The 27,011-nt window shown below is 48.5% G+C and overlaps 1 protein-coding gene and 1 non-coding gene across 2 annotated transcripts; one reads left to right on the top strand and one right to left on the bottom strand.

The window, feature by feature from the left end:
* Positions 1-365: 365 nt before the first annotated feature.
* Positions 366-25,255, bottom strand: Ptdss2 (phosphatidylserine synthase 2). Its single transcript, XM_041667089.1, has 12 exons — positions 25,031-25,255; positions 20,610-20,711; positions 12,767-12,849; positions 8,916-8,983; positions 4,744-4,878; positions 4,239-4,289; positions 3,564-3,677; positions 3,357-3,475; positions 2,103-2,217; positions 1,868-2,013; positions 1,578-1,763; positions 366-1,259 (listed from the first exon to the last, which is right to left on the bottom strand). Exons 1-12 carry the CDS (start codon positions 25,144-25,146, stop codon positions 1,070-1,072), a joined length of 1,425 nt encoding a protein of 474 aa, XP_041523023.1. The 5' UTR covers positions 25,147-25,255; the 3' UTR covers positions 366-1,069.
* Positions 7,595-7,665, top strand: Trnaa-agc. The gene has a single exon. It is a non-coding gene; the product is annotated as a tRNA-Ala (tRNA).
* Positions 25,256-27,011: the final 1,756 nt, after the last annotated feature.

A 27,011-nucleotide genomic window follows, 5' to 3' on the forward strand; every position in this document is an offset into this window, starting at 1 on the left:
TATATGGAGTTCTGCGGCAGTCTAAACTATGCAGCAAAACCTGGTCTCAAAAAGCCCAAGAAACATGTTGCCTGAGAAGATTGAGACAAGACTTGTACATCTGCATGTGTGGGACAACTGGACCTGTCAGAGACAGGTGGTTTGTCTTTGCATTCCCGATGGCTGCAGCTGTAAAGTTTATAATTCTCTCCCATGATCCTCAGTGATCACTGCCCCACCCCCAGTGAGACAATATGGGAGTCAGGGGTAGCTGCCCAGGACATGTGTCCTGTGAGCAGCTATGCCTGTCCCTGGAGAGTTGTATCCCACGGCCCTTGAAGCCCTGTAAGAACTACGTTCTGCACACACACTCAACTCCAAATGGATGTAGCAGTCCCTTCTCACAGGGCAGAGAAGGCAGCCGGAGGCTCTGCACCTTCGCCATCGCTTTATTTGTTCTGTTTGCTCACGAGTGCAACTAGACTCAGGGAGCCACGGTGACAACACAACCCTAGCACCTGGGGTACAGGTCTCCAAGTTGGATTCTCTGACTTGATACCCCTCTCAAGGGGCCGATCTGATGACCTCCCTCCATGGACATACCATCCATCTTAGAGTCCTGCTTAAACGAAGGCTCCAAAGACAATGTCTCAGTGCCGGCTCCAGATCTACCGCTTTGCAGCCATCTTAGTGTTGTCACAGCCTTCACTTCTGCTGCTTCAAGTAGGGTGGGGCCACAGGGTCTCATGGGGCTTCTGCCTACCCCACAGAGGGTAGAGAAAGAGTACAAGATGCCTCTTCTGGTCTGTGGTGAGACTGAGCACGAGGGAGACCATAGGTCAGGGCCTTCACTGACCAGGTAGGACAGGCAGGACCCTTGCTCTAGAGCGTGCTCCAGGCTCACTGGTCAGCTCACAGCCCTGGAGAAATGTCAGGAGCCAATATGTGCACACACCTACCTGCACACAAACACGTACACTCAGGTGCCCCTGGTGGAATGGGGATGGGCCCCCCTCCTCTGAAGCAGGGAGCATAAGGATAGGAGAAATGGGACAGCCCTATGGCACAAGGCCAGTGAAGACGGAGAGGATCATGAGGCGGCTGAGGCCCCCTCCTTCTCAGCAGGTACACTGTCACTGGTGGTCCCCTCTTCCTCTGCAGTCCCAGTCCCTAGTAGGTCATCATCTGGCCCTGGGTGCCCATCCCCATTGTTGACAGCTCTGCCCTGGTGACTCTGCTGCTTCTGTCGCCGGGTCTCCTTGTACCTCATGGTGATGTCCCTGTGGGGCAGCAGAGCCACCTCACCACCTACCCATGCAGCAACCCCCAGCACATACCCATAGACACCTGGACACCTTTGCTTTGCAAGAGGCTCCATCTGCTACAGTTGTAGGAATGGCTGGAAAGAGGGTAAGCTGGAGTGCTAGCTACAGGCAAGGCAGAGTCACAGCGACTCAGAGAGAGAGGACAGGGGCAAAGGCAGGTAGAGCCACAAGACAAGGGTGGGGAATGGATGGAGCCCTGTCTGGATTCAACCAAAGGGGGACAGACATCACTCACAGTAAAACCTGATGGCTTGGGGTCCCATCCCCACTCACCGCAGGAAGAAGCGCCAGACAGTCCACGTAAGCACCAGGATGGAGCCAAGAGTCCAGCACTGGGATATGTAGAAGGGCAGTGACAGGGTGAGTGTGTGCGGGTCATACTTCACCACGATGAGCAGCTCTGTGACTGTGATGGCTGCCACCAGCCAGGCCTGCTGGCCCAGCTTCCTGTGGGGCTTCCTGCAGAGAGGCAGCAGCTGCCTTGCTTGCTCAGAACCCCCAAATGCCCTTGGGGCTCCCAGGCTCTGGCCTCCCACCCCCTAGGCCTTATGGACGGCCCTCACAGTTCATCCATGAAGTCATAGATCTCACGCATGGCCACACCACCCACGTTCACGAAGAAGACCAGCCGCAGGAGGACCAGGTAGTGTTCAGGGGGCATCCATAGCACAAACTTCAAGTAGAATGTGTTCAGTTCTGCCAGCAGGAACTAGGGGACGGGAGAAGGTTGGTTCGTCAGTTTGAGAACTAACCATTGGTAGTGTGTGGATACACAGTCACCAGGCTGCTGGGACTTACCACCAAGATGATACCACACACGGCCAGCCAGCGGTGCAGGCTGGAGGCGGGCTTCCACTCAAAGCGTACCCAGCTGTAGGGCGTGAACTGAAAGGCAATCCTCTTCATCTTGCCCCTGGGAACCAGAAAGCCAGGAGCCTGAGGGCAATGGCTAAGGCCAGAGAACCTGTGAGCCAGTGCTTACTGCCCTCCTCAGCAGACACAAGGCTCTGTCCTGTTCACAGTCACACACAGCCACTCAGAGGGGCCTATTCACATGCCCGAGGCACCGGGACAGGAGGGGAACCTCATTCCTTATTGTCTCAGGTTTTGTTTTTGTGGTGCCAGGGACCAGGGCAATCCTCTTGTCCCCTACCTCTCCAGGGCTGGACCTATCTTGCCCAGTTCTGCCAGCCCTTTTCTTTTCTTTGTGTGACAGGGTCTCTCTATTGTGTAGCTCTGGCTGTCCTGGAACTTGCTACCCACCTCTGCCCCCCAAGTGCTGGGTTAAAGGTGTACACCACCTTGCCTTTGTGGCTGAGACAAGGTCTTACTATGTAGACTAGGCTGGCTTCCTGGGACTAAAGTGTGCCACTGGGCCTGGCTAATTTTTATTCTTCTAAACTACGTTTCATGTAGCTAAGGCTAGCTAGCCTCAAACTTACTATATACCCATGGATGACTGCCAACTCCTGCTCTGCCTTTACAGCCCAAGTGCTGGGATCACAGCACATTTGGTTCATGTGGTTTCAGGGATTGAACCAGGGGCTTCGAGAATGGGAGGCTAGTACTCTACTGAGCCGAGTTACATCCTCAACCCCCACTTTTTCTTGGTTTTGAGAGTCTCAAAACTGAATCACCTAGACTAGCCTCAAACCTCTGTGCTCAAAGAACTCTCCTGCATCAGCTTCCGCAGCTGTGGAATCTGTGGGTGCATACCACCACTTCTGGTATCATTTTTTTCTTAGCAGAGAAACTGGGTATAGGGTTACACACTAGTGCTCCCAGAGCTGGAAGGTGGGGGCAAGAGTCACCCTAGATGACACAGTACGTTTGAGGCTAACCTGCACTGTATGAAACGTAGACCAAACAGGCCCACAGCCTCTTGAGAGAAGCAGGCGAGGGGGCTACATGGAGGAGTCAGATAGGCGTTGACTCTACCACTCTAAGGTCTGAAGGACAAAGGCCCATCTTGCTTGCCACCCTCCTGAGCAGCAAGGCCTTGTGCTTGGGGACCCAATGCCTGTGGTTCCCTCTACAACTCCCAAGATGTACTTGTAGGTTGGAATGTTCCAGAGGCCCTGCCACTTATATGTCTTCAAGGACAGCCACTCGAGGGTCTTCATGCCACAGTAGATGCCCAGCCCGTTGCAGATGAGGACGTCCATTATCCACTGGGTCAGGAAAGGATAAGTGTTAGCCACGGGGCCTGCGACGACAGGACCAGGCCCACCCCGGCGGCGCCTTGCCCCCTGCACCTACATGGTCCCACCAGCATTCACTGAAGTTGGGCAGCTGGTGCTCCAGGCTGTACTCCAGGAACTCGAACATCACGCTGATGATCATACACATCCACCAGTCACGGATCATGAGGGTCTGTGAGGTGCCAGAGAGCACCCCATCAGGCTCTGCCATCCACTCCCTACAGACTGTGCCCTTCAAACAAACAATCCCAGCCTCCTGCCTCCAGCTCCCAGCCCAGTAGGTCCCTGGTATGTGCACTAGATGGGCAGCCGCCTTTCTAACATTAAGATTGCCGGTCAAAAAGGAGGGACCCAGAAGTTTGGCACTGAGCTCTGACAGAAGGCCTGATTCAGGCTGTGTGCTGTGGCCGACAGGCAGCACTATCATGGGGTACACCAGGAACCCAGGCTGACCTGGGCTTTCTGCCTTGCCATTTTCCTCATTCCCTTTTCCTAACTGGCCACAGTGCTGGGACAGGGCACAGATCGGAGCAGCAGGGCCAGCATGAGCACCTGAATCCTGCTGAGAAACCGTGATGCTTCTGGGATTGCACATATTCTCCAGGATAGCTGTGCCTCCTCACCAGGGCGCGCCCACCTACCACTCAGGTCTACTGTGGCCCCAAATGGCCTGGAACACGGAGGAAGGGGGACTAGAGAGAAGCAGGGTGTCAGGCCAGCTAGATTTCCCTACCTTCAGATACCAGCCAATGAAGTGTGCAGGGACAAAGCCATCCAGCTTGTCCTGTAGGTAACAAGAATGCGACCCTTAGGCCCAGCGCCCACCTCAGGCAGTCCCTCCCTCAGGCAGTCTCCTCCCCTATGGTATCTTGGGCACGTTTCCAGAGACCGCACAACTTCAAGCTGTGCAAAGGCCCAGGGTCATTCCCTTCCCCTCCCTCACCCAAGCATCCGGGCTGGTGATGCCAAGTCAGAGTCTGGCAAGGATGTTGGTGTGTGGACACCTTTAGATGACCACGCTGGTAACAGAGAGCAGGATGCCTCTCTGTGGATCCTCATCTAACATAAGCAGGCCCATGGGCCTGTACCCCATGTACAGAGTCACACCACAGTGCCCCAAAGGAGCCTGAGGAAAAGCAGGAAGGTGGACAGTCTTGCAGGGTGTCCTGCCTGATCCCATACAGTAAAGAACAGTCCTGGGGCTACTGAAGCCCTGCAGTTGAGGGGAACACCCCTACCCAGATGTTGTGGAAGGGGTCAGTCTTGTTGTCAGCATCATAGATGAGGCAGTTGCCCCCGTAGTCCCTCTCTGGCAATGGAACTCCCAGCCTGGGATCCACATACTTCAGAAACTGCCGGCCATCATGGACTGTCTGCAAAGCAGAGTCATTAGTGTGGTCAGGCTTAGGAGGGCAGCCTGGATGGAGGAGTCTGTGATGTGACCTCTATCTTGCTCAGCATGTCAGAGGGACAGCAGCCCTTCCACTCCAGCTAGAGCACCTTGAGTCCCGGGGAGCCATCAAGGCACAAATGCCAGCCCTACAACACTGTCTCCAGCGGATACAGGACTAGATCCCTACCCAGAAGAGACAGCCCTGCACTGCTGCCTTTCCACAGTCCAGGCCATGCCCAGGCCACTCTGTCAGACACAACCCCATCTCTGGACCTGCAGCAGTTGGTAAGAGTTCTGTCCCCTCGGTGAAGGAAGCACTTCTGGACACAAAAGAGGAGGGGTCCTGGAGCAAACCACCAGCTAGGACAAAGGGGAGGCCAGCAGAGGAGACAGAAGTGAAAGCACACCACAGACAGGAGAGAAAACGGGAACAGAATGGCCAGCTGACAGTCTAGCCCCCGATCTCAAAGTCTGAGTTCACCTGTCCCTGGTGCAGAGACTTCACAGATGGCCACCTTGCTAATGTCGTGTGCCCTGGAAACTAGCAAGACTTGAGGACATGCTGAGGCAGGAATGTTCCTGAAACCACCTTCTAGCGTAGGCCCTGAGGCCTCAAACGAAGTCAGAAAAGGTGAGTTCTGGGCTTGGCAGAAGTTCAGAATCAAGGGGTACCTGTTTCTAGGTTCAAAACACCTACAAAATACCCGCTGCCCCTGATCAACATGCAAAAACCCTATGACCCCATGGCATTCTTTTAGAGGGTAGGATGGGCAGGAAGTAGCCAGACTGCAGAAGGACCTTCAAGATAGAGTACTAAAACTGATGTGATCACAGTAATGTGTTACACAAATGGAGCTGCTGTCTGCGGCCAAGAACTGGGCATGTGACCAGCAAACCCAGTTCCCAGATTGCACTCTCTTAAATAAAAACTTAAAAGCAGTATTTGACTACAACCTAAAACAAAGTCACATGATTACAAAAAATTATTAGATACTTAACATATGGTGGAAAAGAGACAGGTTTTCCTAAGAGGAATCCCAATAACACACACATATACACACACACACACATGCGCACACCCGAGGTAGTAGAGCTCAAGTTCACACACACGCACACACACACCCGAAGGTAGTGGAGCTCAAGTCCTGGCTCCTCCTCCCACGTGGATAGCACACAGAAACTTCCTTCTAGGGAGTAGAAACATGCTGTAAAGGGCACCATAAGGAGGGACACTGGTGGTGCCTATCAATGATCAGGTCAGTTTCACCTGCAAAAGCCCTGTTGGCAGACGGCATATACCTTAACCCCGTTCAAATCCTAAGAAATACATCAGACAAATTCTAACTAACTATGATGACAAAGCCAGAAAAAAAAAATACAGTTCCAGGAAATCAAAGACATGTGTCTCATGAATACAGATGCAAAGATCCTAGGCAAAATATGATGGAGGATGAGTCTACACTAAAGACAGGGTCATCTCAGGAACACATCATAGGTTCCAGTAAGAAAATCATGCCAAGTATGGTGGTAAACGCCTGTGATCAAAGCACTTGGGAAATATAAGCAGGACTATTGGAAGCTTGGGCTAGACTGGGCTACATGACAAGACCTTGTCTCAAAAACAAAGCAGAACAGAACACCCCAAATAAAACACATTTTAAAAATTAATCAACATAGGGCTAGGAAACTGGCTCAGAGGTTAAGAGCACTGGCTGCTCTTCCAGAGGTCCTGAGTTCAATTCCCAACAACCACATGGTGGCTCACAGCCATCTATGATATCTGGTGCCCTCTTCTGGTGCACAGGCATATAAGCAGGCAGAACACTGTTTATGTAATAATAAATAAATAAATCTTTAAAAAAAATTAATATAAATGCCATCATCAATAAAGGAAAACACATAATCATCTCACTTAATGTAGAAAATGCATTTGAGAAAATCTAATATCCTAAAATCAAATAATACAAACACTCAACCAGCTACAACTGAACTGCTTTTACTTGGTGAGGGCTTCTAGGAAAAGTCAGAGCTCTCAGCACACTCAGGACAGAAAGGTAGATACTCTGCTAAGATTAAGAACCAGTTAAGGAGGTCCATGTTTGCACTCAATACATTTCTGGAAGGCCCAACTACAGGAGTCAGGCAAGAGTGACAAACAGAAAGCCCCAGACAGCAAACAAGTGTTACACACATGGCCAATACAAATGGAGCTGCTGTCTGTAGCCGAGTACCAGGACACCTGACCAGCAAACCCCACTCCAAGATTACAGTCTCTTAAGACTAGTCTCCATCCTTTAGGAAAGGGACAGGGCCCTAGGAAAAAGGCAGATGGCGGGAACTAGAAAACATCAAATCCTGAACTCCTGTAGGATTTGATGTTTAGCAAGGTCACAGTGCACAAACCAACATGAGAATAAACTGTATTTCTACACACTGTTAACAAGCAGTCCAAAACAAGACTGAGAAAACAATTCCACTTAGGAAGGCATGAAGTGAGTGAAATCCTCAGGAATAGTTTAACAAAGGAAGCACAAAACTTACAGCAATAAAACTATAAAACATAGGAGGAAAAAAATTAAGGACCTAAATAATGGAAAAAGACCCCATGCTCATGGATCTCAAGACTTATTAACGTCGGGGTGGCAGTATTCTAAACTGATCAATGCAACCCCTGTCAACATCTCACCTGCTAGGGCTGGGGTGTGGCTCAGTAGTAGAGCGCTTGCCTAGCATGCAGGAGGTCTGGGTTCCATCCCCAGCACTGCAAAGAAAGAAAAAGAAATCTCATGGGCTCTTTTACATAGCCAGAAAGGGATTCTATCACTCGTTTGGAAATGTAGATCAGATGACACAGGACAATCTTGAAAGAGAAGATCAAAGTGCGGAAGACTACATTGCCACCTGACCAACCATACACCCACCAGTCTCTGCAGAGCTGTCAGCCCATGAGAAGCAAGGTCGGCCTGAGGAGCCCAGAAGATGTGAACCTAGGTGTGCGGTGTTTTCAAGTAGACCCGTGGCAGAAAAAATACAAAACACAAAACCAAGAAATGCCACCGTATACCCATTAGGATGTAACTCCATTCACCAGCAGCAACTCCACTTCGGAGCACTCACACAACAGAACTGAGGGAAAGCAACAGCAAGTCAGTGCTGGTGGGGTGCAAGATGGCAAAGCCATGCTGGAAGGCAGCCTGATGGTTCCTCAGACCGCCGAGGGCACGCGTGTGAGGTGATCAGCGAGACCACTACGGCCTTTGAGGACAGACACGGACATCTGTGTCCATACAGGAGAGCAGCGTGAGTCACAGCAGCTCCAAACGGGAAACCAAGTGCCTCTTGGCTCTGCTGAGTGGTCAGATTGCCACCCTGAAGTGTCTCTCAGCTGACGATACAGCTGGGTGGACCTCAGAAGGACGATAAGCTCTGGCTAGCTCCACTCATGGGCTGTTCTGAGACAGACCGTGAGAGATGGCAGGTAACTGTAGGACAGAACAGAGACTATCGAGGGCTTTGAGTGGGTTTTCAGTAGATGAAGCTGTTCTGGCCTTGCTAGGATGTCCATACATGCACAGGGACTTGGCCCTGATAACGGCCACAGATAGCACAATAACAAAGCTGGCCACTCACTCATGAAGCTCAGAGTTCAGTGAGTGAACCATTAGTGAACACATAATGTAACACTCCATCCCACTCCACCCCTGGTGAGTCGCCAGCCCCACCAGCTCTGCGGGTCCCAGGCTAGGCCAAAGTTCAGAAAGCCTGAGCTGTTCAGCTACAGGCCAGGGCAAACCTGCTTGACTACACATTTTCTGTCCTGAAATCAGATGAGCTGCCTTCTCCAGCCCGTGCCTGGACCCACACTCAGACAGCCCCTCCACACTGGCCCTCCCGGAGTGAGACACTGTGTGTCTGCCTGTGCTAGTCCAGCCTGACTCCTTGCCAGGACTTGGGGCTGACAATCAAGGCCTCCTCTATTATCCATTCCTACTTTATCAACCAAGAAAAACTGCTTACCTGGAAGAGGATGAAGATGAGAAACAACTCGTAGACCACACTAACACACAGCCAAAACCGCCAGTAAGCTACAACAAGATAACAGCAATGTCAGGGGCTCTGTTCTGGGACTCTAGGCTCCACCCAGCCTCAGGAGGGTCTTCATCACAGATAATATTTTTCTGGGGGTACTCAGGTGTCCTTTGTAGAATTTTCACAAGGCCTAAATAAATTTACACACAAAGCTTCTCTCTGAAATGCATCCTCCATCCCAGTCCTGAGGAGTTTATTTTATTTTGCCTTACTACAGAGGCAGAGGCCTATAACGCTGGGTAGACGTGGTGGTGGCGACACCCTACTCTTGTATGTGCTGCTGCACGTATGTACTGCTGCACGTATGTGCTGCTGCATGTATGTGCTGCTGACCTGCTCTAGGTTCTGCTGGACATTTTTTCTAGGGATGAAAACCTTGTAATTCTAAAATGTTCAGTTTTTAATCATGAATGAGTACAAAGTTTAGACTTTATTTAGGAAGGTGTTTTAACCCAAACCTTACCAGTAGACTTCTGATATTCAAATACCCTCCGTCCTCAACAACACCATGGTATTGAAGAGCCAGGGAGGTGCCAAGCATTCAGGATCTGTGACCTATTGTTGAGAATGAGCAACCCAGATAGGAAACACGATGTGGGATGCTCTTACTGGATTAGTTCATGTTACTCGGGGTTACACAGATGGAGGTTACGAAGTGGAGGAGGAGCCTGTGTGAAAATCTTCACCGGCGCTAGGGGTGCAGTGGTCGAGGGTGGCAAGAGGACCTACACCACTGGAGCTTGTGTAATGTAATGTGTCCTCCTCAAAGAGGCAGACACCATTTTTTTTTTTTTTTTTTTTTTTTTTTTTTTTTTTTTGGTTTTTCGAGACAGGGTTTCTCTGTGGTTTTGGAGCCTGTCCTGGAACTAGCTCTTGTAGACCAGGCTGGTCTCGAACTCACAGAGATCCGCCTGCCTCTGCCTCCCGAGTGCTGGGATTAAAGGCGTGCGCCACCACCGCCCGGCACACCATTTTTTTTTTTTTTAAAGTTTTTCAAGACAAGGTTTCTCTGTATATCCCTGGATATCCTGTATATTCCCTGGATATCGTGGAAATCACTCTGTAGACCAGGCTGGCCTCAAACTCACAGAGATCCATCTGCCTCTGTCTCCCAAGTGCAGGGATTAAAGCTGTGGCCATCACTGCCCAGCCCAACAGTAAGGTTCATCAGCTCTAAAACGGACATCATCTGTTCGCTAGTGCTGTTTCCTGTCTTTCCCATATTGTTTTCAAGAAAGAGCCCAAATCAGAAGCTGAACTACCTAAATCCTTGCTTCTACACCCCGCCCCCAAACTCCCCGACCTCTGGGTGTGGTGTGTCCTTTGTCCACCTAAATATAAAATGTGAGACAGGAACACAGGCTGTTTAGCAGTGCTGGGGATGACATCTGAACCCTAGCTTTGAACACAGCCCCAGATAGAAGAACCAGGAAAGGGGCTGGGACTGCGGCTCAGTGGTGGCACACTCGTCTAGCATGCATGAGGCCCAGGGTGCAGCTCCTAGCACTGCACACAGACAAAACAAAAACAAAAAACTGAACCACGGAGGGATGCTGTTTCAAAGGAACCAGGACCTGTTTCAAGGTGTTCACAGCCAATTAAAGTTTCCAAATAAAGCAACTCCCCAGGGAGGTCAGCTGAAACCTCATTTTGCTGCTCTAATGAGGCCAGGCAGATAATGGCTCCAGCTGAGGCAGCTTGACTGGGTCTTCCTAAGTGCAGACCAAGAGGTAGGGTCGAGGGCACAGTCCTGCAGAAAGGCCTCCCTCCCATGTGATACCTGGTGATATCTCACTTAGCTACGTGCCTTTTGACTGGAGGCTCTGATGGCTCCAGATTCAGTACATTAACAAAAAGTGAGTGGGCGGTGGGAGACGGCAGAGGAACAACTCCCTACATAGTAAGATAAGAATGGTAAAAAGCCTGGCGCTCACACAGAGCAGCTACACTGGAAGGAAAGGCAGAGCAGAGATCTCCAAGAAACTCATAGGTGAGCATGCATGTTAAGAGGGAGAGGACTCGAGCATGGCAACACAGGCCTTTAATCTCAGCACTCGGGAGAGACAGGCAGATATCTGAGTTGAAGACCTGACTGGTCTACAGGGTAAGTTCTGGGCAGCCAAGCTACACAGTGAGACCCTGACCAAAAAAAAAAAAAAAAAAAGAGGGAGAGGAACAACATCCATCCAAGTACTGGGAGCCAGAGCAACAGTCAATTAACTCAGAGTCAGTGGGCGCCTCTGAAAATTCTAAACCCTTTCAGACTTGTGCTTGTCAGGATATAGGGCTTGTCCCCTGGACCTGCAAGTCTTAGAGACACTTCCAGTGTCCAGCATGCTCCTGTCTGTCATGTTCACTGAGATGTGGCTTCCAAGATGAGGAAGTATGTCTTACTGGATGGGCTTACAGTCTTCTTCCAAACACAGGATAAACACTTAGCAATAAGTCCCACCTCCTTGTACACATGCAGTTTTATTGTAACAAAGCAATGTGTACGACTTTAACACCTAAAACTGAGCATCCTTCCTTTCTAGTAAAAAATCAAATATACGTGTGTAATAATAATAAGAATTAAAAAAAATAGAGAATGTCAACTCCAAATAAAATTCTATAGGTTTTGTTGATTTCCCCACTGTATGATAGAGTTCAAGTCATTCAGAGAGACATTTCAGAAGTTACATCTGAAAACATCACAATTAAACATGTCATCAAACAAGAAAACATGCCACTAAAACGAACTGGGCACTTTTTAATTATTTTGCTTTTCTGTGGCTCTGCTTCAAACCTTACTGAGGCAAGGGCTCGGAGAGTGGAGGACTACTAAGGACTACAAGAAGACTCAGTAATCTAGCAGCAATTACACAGCCTATTGGGATCCTTGAAGGGCCCAGCTCAGAGCTTCTGGGCCACAGGGGAGTCATGTTCACAACTCATAACTAACTTACCCTTGGCAGACATGCCCCATCCTTAAGGGCTAATCATCCCTTATCTCTGCTCTTATCTCTGCTCCTACAGTGGTTTGTTATACAATCAGGTTAAGTACAGAGACATGTGGGCAAAATCTCAAGACTGTCTAATTCACAAAATACAAAACAACAAAAAACCCACAATCAAACAAAACCTAGGAAAACCAGCAGTGTTGTAGCACTCACTTGTGGTCCTAGTATTCAGGAAGGGAGGCAAGGGAATTCCATGAATCCAGGAATTTGAGAATAGCCTGAGCAATAGTGAGACCTTCCCTCAAAAATAAATAAATAAATAAATAAATATACACAACACATCCAAATTTAAGTGTTTATTTTTTTACATGCCTAAAAATAGTTTCTGTATTTCATCAGTTATAATCCCATTGAGAGAGAAAAGAAACACGTTTCTAAATATACGCTGAGGCCCTTACGTCACACCAAGTTGTAGCCTCAAGTGCCTCCTAGTCTGAGCTCTGGCCAACTGAGGAGAAAAGTGGGTGGCTTATGACCTCCGGCTGAGGTTCACAGGGAACAATCTGATGCATGGATTTGTCAGAACTTGGGAAAGGGTGATGGAGATAGCATCCATCGGCTACCTCTAGGTCTCTAGCCCCTCCTGTGATCCTAGGGCACCCTGGTCTGCAGGAAGAATGTGAGAGGGCCATAGCACAGGTGGAAGGAAGTATAGTCAGCTCTCCCTGACATGGAGGTAGCAGCCACAGGAGGACAGGACATTCACATCCAGCAGAACAAACATAGCAGCTGCTCAGAACAAAAGGGATACACGGCACACATGGAGAAATGGCAAGTTACCTGGATGAGGTCTGGAAAATGGCCCGTCTTTGGCTTGTGTGACTCCAAAACATAAGAAAACCAAAATACTGGCCACAATACCTCTGCAAATAAAGAACAAACAGCCCCTCAGTGTGTGCAAGCTTCTTCTAGGTCTAAAGCTGGCCCTGAGCACAGCTCTTCTCTACAACAGAGCAGTCCTCCACCCCTCGCAGATCTCTGGGGAAGGAGCAGGGCTTAAAGCTTCCTCAACTAGAGCCCATTCACGTGGGATTCTTCTGCATGGCAACCATGCCCCTTGCTCTTGTTTGCCGATTTAATCAATTATCTCACTGTGGACCCCTGGACATGAGATTTCGCGCTTTGAGTAATGCTCCAACATCACTTTTTTTTTTTTTTTTGGTTTTTCGAGACAGGGTTTCTCTGTGGCTTTGGAGCCTGTCCTGGAACTAGCTCTGTAGACCAGGCTGGTCTCGAACTCACAGAGATCCGCCTGCCTCTGCCTCCCGAGTGCTGGGATTAAAGGCATGCGCCACCATCGACGGCCTCCAACACCACTTTACTGACTTTGTTGCTCAGTTTTTGGGTTTTTGTTTTGTTTGTTGTTGTTGTTATTGTTTTTAATTTGAGACAAGGTTTCTTTGTGTAGTCCTGACTGTCCTGGAATTTGCTCTGTAGACCAGGCTGGTTTCAAACTCGGAGATCTGTCTGCCTCTGCATGAGTGAAGGGACTAAAGGTGTGCACCACCAACACATTTTTTTCTTTTAAAGAAAACATGCCTTGTTTTGGCACACACCTTTGATCCCAGCACTTAGGAGGTAAAGGCAGGCGGATCTCTGTGAGTTTCTGAGTTTAAGGGTCAGCCTGGTCTACAGAGCTAGTTTCAGGACAGCCAAGGCTACACAAAGAAAGACCTGCCTCCCACCCCCAAAAAGAACACACTTGAAAATAAACCACATCTACGCTGAACACATACAGACGATTTCCTTGTCATTGTCCATCATGCACTAAAGCAGTTCTGTGTGTGGCACATTTCATATTAGCTAGTATATTTTAGTAAGTGGAGATATCTGTGGCTGTACACCGATGGCACTGTGTGTAAGGCATTTGAGTGCACACACTTCATCTTTGAAGGATCTGAAAACCAACACTCCACAGATACCAGGGTAATTGTATGTGTGGATATAGGGTGGTGAAGGCAAGCGTGCACCATTCTCTGTTCTCAAAGCCTAAAGCTAGCCTTACCCTAGTGGCTACAAGTTACACCCAGCACCCAGACCTTGGCTTCTGGTGTTCTTCAGTATGAGACCCAGACTCCATGGAGTCACTGTAAGGCCAAGACTGAGACAGAAAAGGCCCAAGATCAGCCTAGAAGTTCCTGCTGTGTCTGGCACTCAGAAGAGCCTGCGGTGTTCTCAGGTCATCTCACAGCAACAGCTTTAGTCAAAACTGAGCAACAAGCCAGGCGGTGGTGGTGCACACCTTTGATCCCAGCACTTGGGAGGCAGAGGCAGGAGGATCTCTGAGTTCAAGGCCAGTCTGGTCTACAGAGCTATTATTTCCAGGACAGGCTCCAAAGCTAAGGGAAACCCTGTCTCGAGAAAAAAACAAAAAACAAAAAAAACCCACTGAATGTTTGCCCAGGACTCGGGTTTAATTTCTAGCACCCATAAGACAGCTATAGCCATCTTTAACTTTAGTTCCAGGAGATCTGTCATGGGCACCAAACACACAAATGGTGCATAGTCAAAATACCCAAACACACAAAATTGAAAGAGAAAGATCTTAGTTCCCTAAGCTGCTTTCCAATGTGGACAGACTCTGTATCCCTATCTGCTGTCTCAGATCCTTTCGGGTTTTACATTTCCGTCTCCCTAGAGGTGTGTGGCGGCGTCTGAGACACAGTGACAACAAGTGCTGCCCATTTCAGGTGCTGCTTCCTCTGTTTCCTCCTGGGTACAGTATCTGCTCAAGCCTTTCTCCATCAAGATTTATTTATTTATTTGGTTGGGTAGTTTTTTGAGATAGGATTTCTCGGTGTAACAGCTCTGGCTGTTCTGGAACTTGCTCTGTAGACCAGGCTGGTCTTGAACTCACAGAGATGCACCTGTCTCTGCCCTCTGAGTGCTTTATTTTTATAACTTTAATTATATGTATGTGTATTTATGTATGTGAGAATATGCACATAAGCGCAGGTCCCTGGAATGTATTAGATCGGCTGGAGCCGGAGTTACAGACCATGATGGGCCACTAGACATGGGTGCTGAGAACTGACTTTGGTTCTCCACAAGAACAGTACACATTCTCAACAGCTGAGCCGTCACTCTGGCCCTCAGTCCTGAGTACAGAGTTATCATACTGTCCAGGCTGGGCTCCTATTCATGGGTTCAACCAATCTCCTACGCTTCAGCCTCTAGAGTAGCTGGGAGTACATATGTGTATCAACACATTTTAATTGTGACTGCCCTTTTAAAAATGTGAGTGGGTTTTTGTTTGGTTTGAAAAAAGAGGCAAGATCTTGCTATGCAGTCCAGACTGGTCTTGAACTTAGGATTCTCCTGCTTCAACCTCCTGAGTTCTGAGATAAGAGGTGTGTGCCATCATACCTGGCCTTTATAGTTGTACAATTTTTAAAACCGTAAATGGGATGGACACGTGGCTAACTGAGGCGAGAGAACCTCAGGTGTCCCCAGATCACCACACAGATGGTAAATCTACATGGCACAGCACAGCAGTCCTGACTGTCCACAAAGACATGCAGCCACTGTTGTGGAGAGAAGCAAGACACAGAAGAGCAACATAGTAACTCCACTCCTGGGCCAGCAGCAGGCTCACAGATGTGAGCAGCTCAACACACCAACCTGTACCTTTATCAGAAATGTGTTAAATTATAGGCCAATAAGGTTGATTTGAGAAGAAAAAGCTATACATACAGTGGCCTGTGCCTGGAGTCCTGGCTCTTCAGAAAGCTGAAGCAAAAGGATTACTTAAGCCCTGGAGTTCAAGACTAGACTGGCAGCCAGGCAAGGTAAATCACACCTTTAATCCCAATTCTTGGGAGACAGAGGTGAGTAGATTTCTATGAGTTCTAGACCAGCCTGGTCCACATAGTGAATTCCAGAATAGCCGAGACCCACAACCACCCCCCTCAAAAAAACAAACCAACAAACAAACAAACAAAACTCCAAAACCAAAAATCCCATACTGGCAATACAATGACCCTTCCTCCCACATGTCAAAAACAATGATACACAAGTTGAAATTAAAGACTTTCCAAAAGGGGCAGAGGCAGGTGAATCTCTGTGAGTTCGAGGCCAGCCTGGTCTACAAAGCAAGTTCCAGGACAGCTAGAGATACACAGAGAAACCCTGTTGCTCTTGTAGAGGGTCTGGGCTCAGTTTCCAGCACCCACATTAAAAGGCTCACAACTGCCTGTAACTCCTGTTCCAAAGGATTCAATGTCTCTAATATTTTTGGACACTTATATACATATAACTCACACAGGCACACATATATACACATAAAAAATTTTAAATCTTTAGAAAAAATTTACAAATAGCCAGGCACATTGTAACACTCAGAGGCAGAGGCAGAGGCAGAGGCAGAGGCAGAGGCAGAAGCAGAGGCAGAGGCAGAGGCAGAGGCAGATGCAGGCAGATTTCTGAGTCTGAGGCCAGTCTGGTCTACTGAGCAAGTTCCAGGACAGCCAGGGTTATACAAAAAACACCTTGTCTTGGGCTGGAGAGATGGCTCAGAGGTTAAGATCATTGCCTGCTCTTCCAAAGGTCCTGAGTTCAATTCCCAGCAACCACATGGTGCCTCACAACCATCAGTAATGGGGTCTGGTGCCCTCTTCTGGCCTGTAGGCATACACACAGACAGAATATTGTATACATAATAAATAAATAAATAAAATATTTGAAAACAAAAACAAACAAAAAAACCTTGTCTTGAAAAACAAGAAAGAAAAATGTTAAAAGTAAATTTGGGGCAGGGGGTCTGGAGGGATGACTCCGTGGTTAAGAGCACTGACTGCTCTTCCAGAGGACCTGGGTGTGATTCCCAGCCCCCACATGTCAGTTCACAACTGTCTGTGACTCTAGTTCCAGGGAATCCAACACCCTCCCACAAACATGTATGAAGGCAAAATCCTTGTTTGTATAGTGGTGAAAAAAAAAAAATGAAGGCAAAATATCAATGCATATAAAATAAAAATTAATTAAAAAATGAACAAATAAATAAATCTTGGGGAACTGGAGAGACAGCTTAGTGGTTAAGAGCATTTGTTGCTCTTACAGAGGACCCCAGATTCAGATTCCAGCACCCATAGGCAACTCACAACTGTCTGTAGCTCCAGGGGATTTGACACCCTCTTCTGGCCTCTGAGGACACTCACCTAGTCTAAAACATACATTCACATATATAAAAATAATTTTTTATTTGTAAGTAAGTCTTGGGGATGTGTCTCTGTGCAAGCAAGAATGCTTGCCTGGCACATGTGAGTGTCTGAGTTCCATCCACAACACCACAAAAATTATACAATATTTTCTGTAAGGCTGGTGAAATGGCTCAGCAGGTAACATGCTTGTCACTAAGCCTGACAATTTGAGTTCCATCTCTGGGATCTGCATGGTAGAAGGAGAAAATTAACTCCCAAGGGTTGTCCTCTGACACTCGTGCATGTGTGTATTGTACATGCTTGAACACAAATAAACATGCAAACAAATACACATAATAAAAAAATATTTTTGACACACAAAACCTATCCTAAGGGCATAAGAAAGCTCCTACATATTCAGGTTCTAGGTTCTATCAGAAGAATTACAGACCAGAAAGGTCAGTTCCTTCATGCCCTTAAAGAGGAAAGAGGTGGTGGCACACGCCTTTAATCCCAGCACTCAGGAGGCAGAGGCAGGCGGATCTCTGGGAGTTCGAGGCCAGCCTGGTCTACAAGAGCTAGTTCCAGGACAGGCTCCAAAAGCTAGAGAGAAACCCCGTCTCGAAACCCCCCCCCAAAAAAAAAGAGGAAAGAGGAGACAAAGACCATGAGGAGTGGGTGTCCTGTGTCCCCTGAGGAGCAGTGAGGCAGCTCTCCTGAGGCAAGTGCTGAGAAGAGTGGCCTCACCCACACAGGTCCACAGTGCCACCCTCCTTAAGCTCTTGGACTCTCCAGGTCTGGGTCGCCTACTATTGACAAGACCAACACACTGGGTGACCAACAGCTCTGTAACTGCTCTGGCAGATGCTTGGTGACACCTTTGCAGGTTCCTGCTCTTCGGAGAGAAGGCTTTGCTCTTCTTGGAGGCAATTCTTTTCCAGTGACATCAGAGCTGAGCATCTTTAGCTGATTCTACTTCTCATACATAGAAATCTTTTGGGGGGGGGGGGCTGGAGAGATGGCTCAGAGGTTAAGAGCACTGGCTGCTCTTCCAGAGGTCATGAGTTCAATTCCCAGCAACCACATGGTGGCTCACAACCATCTATAATGAGATCTGGCACCCTCCTCTGGCACGTGGGCATACATGGAGGCAGAATGTTGTATGCATAATAAATAAATAAATAAATCTTAAAAAAAAAAAAAAGAAAAGAAATCTTTTGGGGGAGTAGGCTGTGCCTTTAGGGTTAAACCCTGGGCCCCTAAGCCATACATTCAGCCATGGAGAGCACCTTCTGAGGTGTAGCCATGTCCCGTCTCTTTGGACTTCTTACTAGCTTCCATGCCCAGGCAATAGAGGTGAATTCAGAGAAACTCAGCAGACCCAGTTCTTTTCTTTTCTTCTTCTTCTTTTTTTTTTTTTTTTTTCCCTTTGAGACAGGATCTCACTATGTAGCAACAGCTGTCCTGGAACTCTCTATGGACACTAATCTAGCTTCAAACTCATAGAGACCTGCCTGCTCTGTTTCCCAGTGCAGAAAGGTGTGTACCATCATGTCCTTTTTGGTTGTTTTTTGAGACAAGGTCTCATGTAGCCCAGGCTGGTCTTGAACTCACCATGTAGCCAAGACTGGCCTTCAACTCCTGATCTTCCTGCCTCTGTTTCCCAAGTGCTAGGTTTACATGTATGAGCAATCATACCTAGCTAAGACCAGTTCTATTTGAAAATTCCCTCTGAGCAGATGTAGGCACAACCAAGAGTCCACTGCCTCTATACCCCGGGTCTAATATCTGCAGATGGCCCCTCTGCCAGGACTCTATCTTAAGAGCATGCTGAGCTTAGAGGCTTAACTTGGGACTTAAGAGTATAGTGGAAGCCTTCTAAGAAAGGAGGGAGAAACAGGCAAGCCTGTAGATGACAGTGAGCAGGAAGTGCCAGTATAGACCCAGCCAGACACGATAGACAAGAGAAGGGCTAGTGGGCCTGGAATCAAGTCATCCCAAGCTCAGGGGAAAAAATGAGGAAACTCCTAAGAGGCTGACTCTGAGTAGAAGTTACTGAACAGTAAAGTAACTCACAGAAAATGGTCCAAGAACGGCTGGGCCACCAGCTAGAGAGAGGTGCCTGTATTGCCCACGAAAGGTAGACGGGAGCCTGTGAGTCCAGCAGTCTGAAGGCAATGTTTCACCACAAGAACCCAAGGGCATACACTCCATTACAAAGTTCACTGTTGGTGGCTCTACATCCCAGACAGGCTGGGTATCCTTATGTCCTAGAGTCTACCACATTGAGGGTGAGCTGTTTGGTGTGATGACACTCTCACAAGGCCCGCAGATACTGGGGAAGAGTACATCCACATGGTCACACCATACTCACTGTGACCCTATTCAATTCTTATTGCAAAGCACTAAGACTTCCATTTTTCTTTTCTTTTTTTTTTTAAAAAACGATTTATTTATTTTATGAGCCTTGATTGTTGTTTAGACTGGATGTATGTCTGTGAGAGGCTGTCAGATCCTCCGGAATTGGAGTTAGAGACAGTTGTGAGCTGCCACGTGGATGCTGGGAATAGAACCTGGGTCCTCTGGAAAAATAGCCAATGTTTTTAACCACTGAGCCATCTCTATAGCCTCTTAAGACTTCCTTTTTTTTTTTTTAAAGATTTTTTTTTTATTTATTATGTACACAGTGTTCAGCCTCCATGCTTGCAGGCCAGAAGAGGGCACCAGATTTCATTACAGATGGTTGTGAGCCACCATGTGGTTGCTGGGAATTGAACTCAGGACCTCTGGAAGAGCAGTCAGTGCTCTTAACCTCTGAGCCATCTCTTAAAAAACAAAATTTTGGCCTGGAAATGTTAGGACCATGGAGGTTCCACAAGCAACCAAGGTGCACTGAAATCTCAATAAACCTCTCCCATCCCCCTGTGCCTCTGCCCTACCAAATCCTCTCTGGTCTCCTCCAGCCCTCCCAGAGCAAGCAGGACCTGCTCAGTAACAGTAACTGACCTTCCTTGCCAGGCAGTATTCCAGGGCAGATACCCAGGCTAGAGGATTAGAGGGGCAGTATAAAAGGCTGTCAGTACTCTGGAGCAACCGTCCCTGCATGCTAGGGACTGGCCTCAGACCTGGCAATACAGCAAGGACAGAGAGTGCTTGTGGCCTGCCTGCTCTGGAGAATCTTGAGAAGCAAGGTCACAGGTGGTCATCGGATGTCCACCTGGCCTCTTACATAGTTCGTTTAAATATTTAGAAAGTACTGGCACCAACACCACCATAGACTCACACCAGCTAGGGGGATCACCCTGAAGGCCGCTGCAAAACAGCCCCATCTCTTGAAAGGTGACGTGCACCCAGGGTCCTGGGCGAGAAACTCTCCGCAGCTCCAAGGAAAGGTGTGAAAGCTAGTCACTGACATACAAGGGAATTTAGAGCCTGGGCTGGCCAGAGCACCACAGCACACACACCCTCTGCATGTCAGCAGTTACCTCTTGGTGTTGTAGGCTGTATCCTGAGGGGTTTCTTCCAGGAGAGTCACATAACCCAGTGCACAGGTGAGGATGAACAGCACAGTTAAGGTGTGGGCACGCCTGAATTCAAAACACACAGGTTGTGTCAGAGCAGAGACAGGGTCACCAAGTACTTACCCAGCATAGGAGAGGGCCTGACCTGCACTCCCGAGCTGACTGACCATTCCCATGGGTACCAGAGGGATTGAAGTGTACAGCCTATAGCACAGGTAGATATGGTCACATTACTAACACAAGTTAAACATAGAAGGCTTTCCCCCATTTTCCCTCCAGGACTGAGGACTGAGCCTATGGCCTGGCCTGACATATGACAGACTCTATCCAGCTCTTCCATAGACCTTAAAAAATGACATCAGCTCCTCGGTTACTTTACTAGTACACTGATCTTCTAATAGGTTTTGAAGTAGCCAATAAGCTGAGGGCGTCCCTGACCTTTTGTTTTGTTTTGTTTTGTTTTTTGTTTTTCAAGACAGGATTTCTCTGTGTAGTCCTGGAACCCTATTCATAGACCAGGCTGGCCTCAAATTCAGAGATACTCCTGCGTCTCCCCACCAAGTGCCAGGAATGAAAGCGCGCACTACTATCCCCTGACTGGGAGTACTATCTTTTATTTCTCTTAATATACCAAGAATATGAAAAATAAATAACACCTTTCCCCTGAGGTAAATTTTCACCCTTTCATTTACATAGTTACCAAGTACCTCGCCTCCCTAACCTGGGAAAAGTGAAGCAGAAAGGGGGACCCAGAGGCAGGGTATCACCAGATAAACTCACAGCAGGCAGACTTCAGGAATGTCCCAATCAATGGCCGCAGAAGAGCCACTCAACCTTGCTGTATGCACCCTATCTCCCAGCACACACACGCACGCACATAAACACACACACACACGCACGCACGCACATAAACACACACACGATTCCAGAGGCGGTTATCCTTCCCCTTCCAGAATGTCAGCTTTGTGCCTCCTACTCCTCCCTAGTGTGGGCAGACGCTGGGATAATCCGGGTCCCATGACCAGGCCCAGTATGAGAGCTGACCTATGTAATCTTGGGACTTCAGTCACTGCATGGGGCAAGCATGAGGACAAACTGGTTCCTTGCTATGAGTGGAAAATACCCAGTTGTTGTTCCTCCCAAGAGATGACCATGTTCCTCATGCTGAGTGGGTAGAGAGGCAGCCCTGCCAGAACCAACCAGGGAAACATGAAGGTGTTGCCAGGAAAGGGACAGAGCCTGCCCCAGGTCTGCAAGAGGCTCCTAGCTTGTTACACTGGCCTTCCTGGCCTATTGATCTGATAGATAAAAGGTAAGAATTGCCAAATCATGTTTGCTAGATGTGGGCAAACCTAGGCAAGCTCTAGCCACAGTGAGTGACAGCCTACAACGCCTGCAGCTGCAGGAATAAGAACTACTGTGGATGCACTGGTGAGGTCCACCTCCCTCACCTAGAAGGCTCACTAGAGGCTCCCAGCACTAGGATTCAAACATAGACCACCAATGCTCAAATTGTTATGGATTCCAGGCTGGTGGGAATAGGTTAGAAAGTGTCACTGGGGGGCTGAAAAGATGGCTCTGAGGTTAAGAACACCGACTTTGCTGCGAGGTGGTGACTCACACCTTTAATTCCAGTACCTGGGAGGCAGAGGCAGGTGGATCTCTGAGTTCAAGGCCAGCCTGGTCTACAGAGCTACAGAGTGAGTTCCAGGACAGCCAGGCAACACAAGAGAAACCCTGTCTCAAAAAAGCCAAACCAAGGGGGCTGGAGAGATGGCTCAGCAGTTAAGAGCACTAACTGCTCTTCCAGAGGTCCTGAGTTCAATTCCCAGCAACCACATGGCAGCTCACAATTGTCTGTAATTCCAGTTCCAGGGGACTCAACACCCATGGCAAATCACCAATGCACACAAAATAAATAAAGATTTATTTAAAAAAAAAAACTAAATAAACCAAACAAAATAAAACATACAAGCCGCTCTTCCAGAGGACCCATACTGGATCCCTAACACCCATACCGCATCCACCAGTCTGGAACTATTAGTCTCAAGGGATCCAATACCCTCTCTGGCTTCCAGGGGCACTGCACATATATGGTACACATACACACATGCAGGCAGAACATCAACACACGGAAAATAAAATAAAATTTTAATTAAACAAAGTCCTAGGACTGTGCTAGAGTCTGAGCTCTTCTTTAATTTCCGGATAAATCCCCTAAGATAGCAATGGCACTCAGTGGAGATCTCCAAAATACACACTGAAGAATGATTGAATGAATAAATGAATATAAAGCAAGAAAGGCAAGCCAGCTACCCGCTCCAGGATTTTCTATTAGTGACCATCGACTGTATTGGGGGAGGGTGGTGCCTCCCTCCTGCCCAACAGTCATGGTGGGAGCTACCTGATAGAGAATGATGTTGAAATATCCACTTGAGTAATTTATAGTCCATCATGAATATAAGGCCAATTAGAGTCCTTTATTTAAGCAGGGGACCAAAAGTAAACTCCTGCCACAAAGAATTCTTGGCCCTGAAGACAAGACAGAGTTTATAAAAACAACCAGGAATTTTTACAAGCATCGTTACCCCGCAAGGAAAAAGGAACCCACTGTCCTATCAGGCAGGATATGAAGATGGTGTGGGGTCAGTTCTGGGGTTAAAGACCATGTGTCCTGTCGAGCAGGTGGAGGTATGGGGTCAAGACAGCCTGACTTCTTCTAGATCATTTCAATGTTCAAAGGACCTCAAAGGTCAGAGAAATCCATTTGGCACTAGCTTTGGCCCCAAACCCACAACTTCAACTGCCCCATGCTTTCTCCGCCCCTCCCAGGGTTTCACTATGTAGTTGTGGTTGTCCTGGAACCCACTATGTAGTCCAAGCAGGCCTCAAACTCACAGAGATTCACCTGCCTCTGTCTCCTGAGTGCTGGAATCACTTCTCTCCCTTCTAATGCTTCCACAGTCACCAGAGGGCATCATACTGAAGAGAAGCCTTGGTGGGACCCCCTTGCAGAAGCTGTCCACAAACCGGGGAAGGCGCTAATCATATCAGGTCCAGATGCAAAACTATCTCCTACAGCCACCCACTTCCCTGCCACTTCAGCTGTATCTTACCAGAGCCTCAGGTACCACTCCCACTGCGAGCCAGAGATACAAGCCGGCATAGGACAGCATCCCTCAGAGAACCCTATCTGTGTGATGGCACCTTCTCCCGAATGAGCCAATCACTTTCAGATCATGCTTCTCTTGGGCTGATTAAATGTGCTCTCAAAGCTACTTGCACTTAGCATCACCAGTAGGTATGCATCTGTCTCTGTGCTCGGCTCTCACTCGTCTACAGGAGCCACCCAGGGACTCCAGTATTGCATTCCAGGGTGGAAACTCAGTCATTCTAAGGAAGGAAGGGTAAAGCTTCCCGGTGGCCATGGCGCACGCCTTTAATCACAGCACTCGGAAGGCAGAGGCAGGTGGATCTCTGTGAGGTCCAGGCCAGCCTGGTCTACAGAGTAAGCTCCTGAACAGCCAGAACTGTTATACAAAGAAAACCTGTCCCGAACACCACACACACACACACACACACACACACACACACACACACACACACAGGGCAAAACCATTTCTCTCATGAAGTGGGATCTGGTGCATGAGTTTTTAATTTTTTTTGTTGTTGTTGTTTTTCGAGAGAGGGTTTCTCTGTGCCTTTGGAGCCTGTCCTGGAACTAGCTCTTGTAGACCAGGCTGGTCTTGAACTCATAGAGATCCACCTGCCTCTGTCTCCCGAGTGCTGGGATTAAAGGTGTGCACCACCACCGCCCGGCTGGTGCATGAGTTTTAAGTTTTGTCATTTCTCACAAATAAGGAAAGGTAAAGGGTTAGCCCAAGGTCAAGGGATCACACGTTCAACTGGTCAGCCAGGGCGGTGGCATGGCCCTTCAAAGGAGCCAAAGCACCTGCAATTCCTCGGCACTCACTCCACTAAAAGCAGAGGAGGCGGCCCGATCCCAAAACTTGTTAGGGGCTGAACTGTGCAGGCCAGAATCATCGAAAAGGGTAGCGATGAGCAAAACCTAGCACACAGACATGCCAGACCCATCAGGCCAGTTCAAGGCAATAACACTGGGGAGAAGCCGGGGAAGAAAAGAGAGGGAACGTTACTTATGTGTGGTGGCGAGGCCTTCCAGAGCTCATCCCGGGGTTCCCCCGACCCGAAAAGCACTCGCCATCTCACACGCAGATGACCACGCGGGGAAGGAGAGTTCCACCCGTTTGCCGGCCGGTGAGCCCCGGTGCGCAGCTCCTCCGACTAATCCCGGCCTTGACGGTCCCCGACTCCAACCCAAACCGCCAGTCCCAAGCCCGAACACGACGCGGGGAGTCCCTCACCAAAAGAAGGTGTTGGTGCCATCGTCGTAGACCTCGGACTCGGTGCTGCGGCGACCCTCAAACAGCGGAGACCCAGACCCCGAGCCTCTGGCGACTCTGCGCTCGCCCCTCCGCATGGCGCCCGGCCTGCGCAGCCCGCCAGGCTGCAGGCAGCGGGCAGGGGTCGCACTGCCGCCCAGCGGGGTCTCCGCGGGAGTGGGGCGGGGCCGTGAGGCATTGTGGGACGCGTAGTGCGCGCCGAGCCGCAGGGCATGCTGGGCGCTGGCAGCCTAGGTCCTGAGCTGCGAGCTGGGAGGGATGCGGTCCGGTTGCTAGGAGACCGGCCGCGTGCTCCACCGGCAGGGAGACTGTTCTAGCAGGTGGCAGTGGCTGGTGTTGATAGAGTTCCGAAGACAGGTGTCTGGGGACGCAAAGAAAGAATCAGCTTAAGCTGTTGGGGTGGCCCTAGCATGCGAAATAAGCACTCGGGAGGCTGAGGCAGGAGGATTGCATCAATCCCTGGGTTACATAGACAAACCTTGTTTTAAAAAAGGGGGGTGGGTGTGCTGGAGAGATGGCTAAGCAGTTAAGTACACTGGCTGCTCTTCTAAAGGACCTAGTTCAGTTCTCACACCCCCATGGCAGCTCACAATCTATTGTAACTTCCGTTCCAGTAAACCCAACGCCCTCTTCGGCTCCCCCAGGCACTGCATACAGGTGGTGCATATACATCCAACAAAACGCCTATATACATAAGATTTTAAAAATAAAAAATAAAATTTTAACCAGGTGCGGTGGCAAACGCCTTTAATACCAGCATCTCAGGAGGCAAAGACAGGAAGATCTGCATGTGTTTGAAGACAATCTGGTCTACATAGTGAAACCCAGATCAGTCACAGCTACACAGCGAGACTCTCTCCATTTTTTTTTTTTTTTGATTTTTCGAGGCAGGATTTCTCCATAGGTTTTGGTTCCTGTCCTGGAACTAGCTCTTGTAGACCAGGCTGGCCTCGAACTCACAGAGATCCGCCTGCCTCTGCCTCCCGAGTGCTGGGATTAAAGGCGTGCTCCACCATCGCCCGGCTCCATTTTTAAAATTAATTAATTAATTTACTATTGCTTTAAATTAACTGGATGAGGTAAGCTGGATAGTTGAAAGAGTACGGAGAGTTACTGAAAATACATTTCTGCCGTAGGGTAGAGAATGGCTTACCTAAACTTGTGTGAGGGTGCGGGTTCTTTTTCAGTTTTATGAGTTGTGATGCCGTGGACCTGAAATCCTAGCACTTTGAGGTGGAGGTGAGTAGATCAGGAAGTTCATGGTTATCCTTCCATGGGACTAGGAGCCTCTGACAGGTAGGAAGAGAACCTACGAATAAATATTAAAGGTTGCAAATTTCAGCGGGGCAGTGATGGCTCACGCCCTTAATCCCAATAATCCAGAGGCAGGTAGATCTCTGTGAGTTTCAGACAGTCAAAACTACACAGAGAAACACTGTCTCAAAGACAAACAAAAAAGATGGCAAACTTCTGGTTTCTTCTTCACCCTCCTCAACTAAAAGAAAACTCTAGCAGTTTAAAATACAGGCTGTGGAGGCTTTTTCTCTGATAGTAGGAGTCCCGGTCTGTAGAGCGGCCTCATCACAAATTCAAAGCCAGATAAGGACTTGTTTGCCCAAAAGTTGTAGTCTTATTGTGGGCCTGTCAGACTCCTTGTTATTATTCAAACTGACAAAGCATAAACTAGGGGAGGGACACCTCTTTTTTTAAATTACCTTTTTACTGCTGTAAACATCTCCTTTATTTTAATCCTTCCATAAAAAGCTGGCAAAGAATGCCACCAGCAATCACACATGTATAGAAGTTCCAGTTTTGTTTTGCTTCTGAAAGGATGTTTAAGGACAATTCTGAATTACAATTTAATCTTAGATAATAAAGAACTAAAAGTAAGGTCTAAGTTGCTGGTTTCTAAAAGCATTTTTAAAACTTAATAGATCAACTA

This window comes from Microtus oregoni, unplaced genomic scaffold, assembly GCF_018167655.1.
Source record: "Microtus oregoni isolate MIOR12 unplaced genomic scaffold, Mior012 000016F_ref0000370, whole genome shotgun sequence".
NCBI lineage: Eukaryota > Metazoa > Chordata > Mammalia > Rodentia > Cricetidae > Microtus > Microtus oregoni.

Bases quoted from the DNA above. Each gene is read 5' to 3' on its own strand.
- Ptdss2 (XM_041667089.1), bottom strand. From the start codon at position 25,146: ATGCGGAGGGGCGAGCGCAGAGTCGCCAGAGGCTCGGGGTCTGGGTCT. The intron at 2,218-3,356 runs GTACATCTTGGG...TCTGGTTCCCAG, and splicing joins TGGAACATTCCAACCTACAA to GGGCAAGATGAAGAGGATTG. The intron at 1,764-1,867 runs GTGAGGGCCGTC...GCCTCTCTGCAG, and splicing joins TATGACTTCATGGATGAACT to GAAGCCCCACAGGAAGCTGG.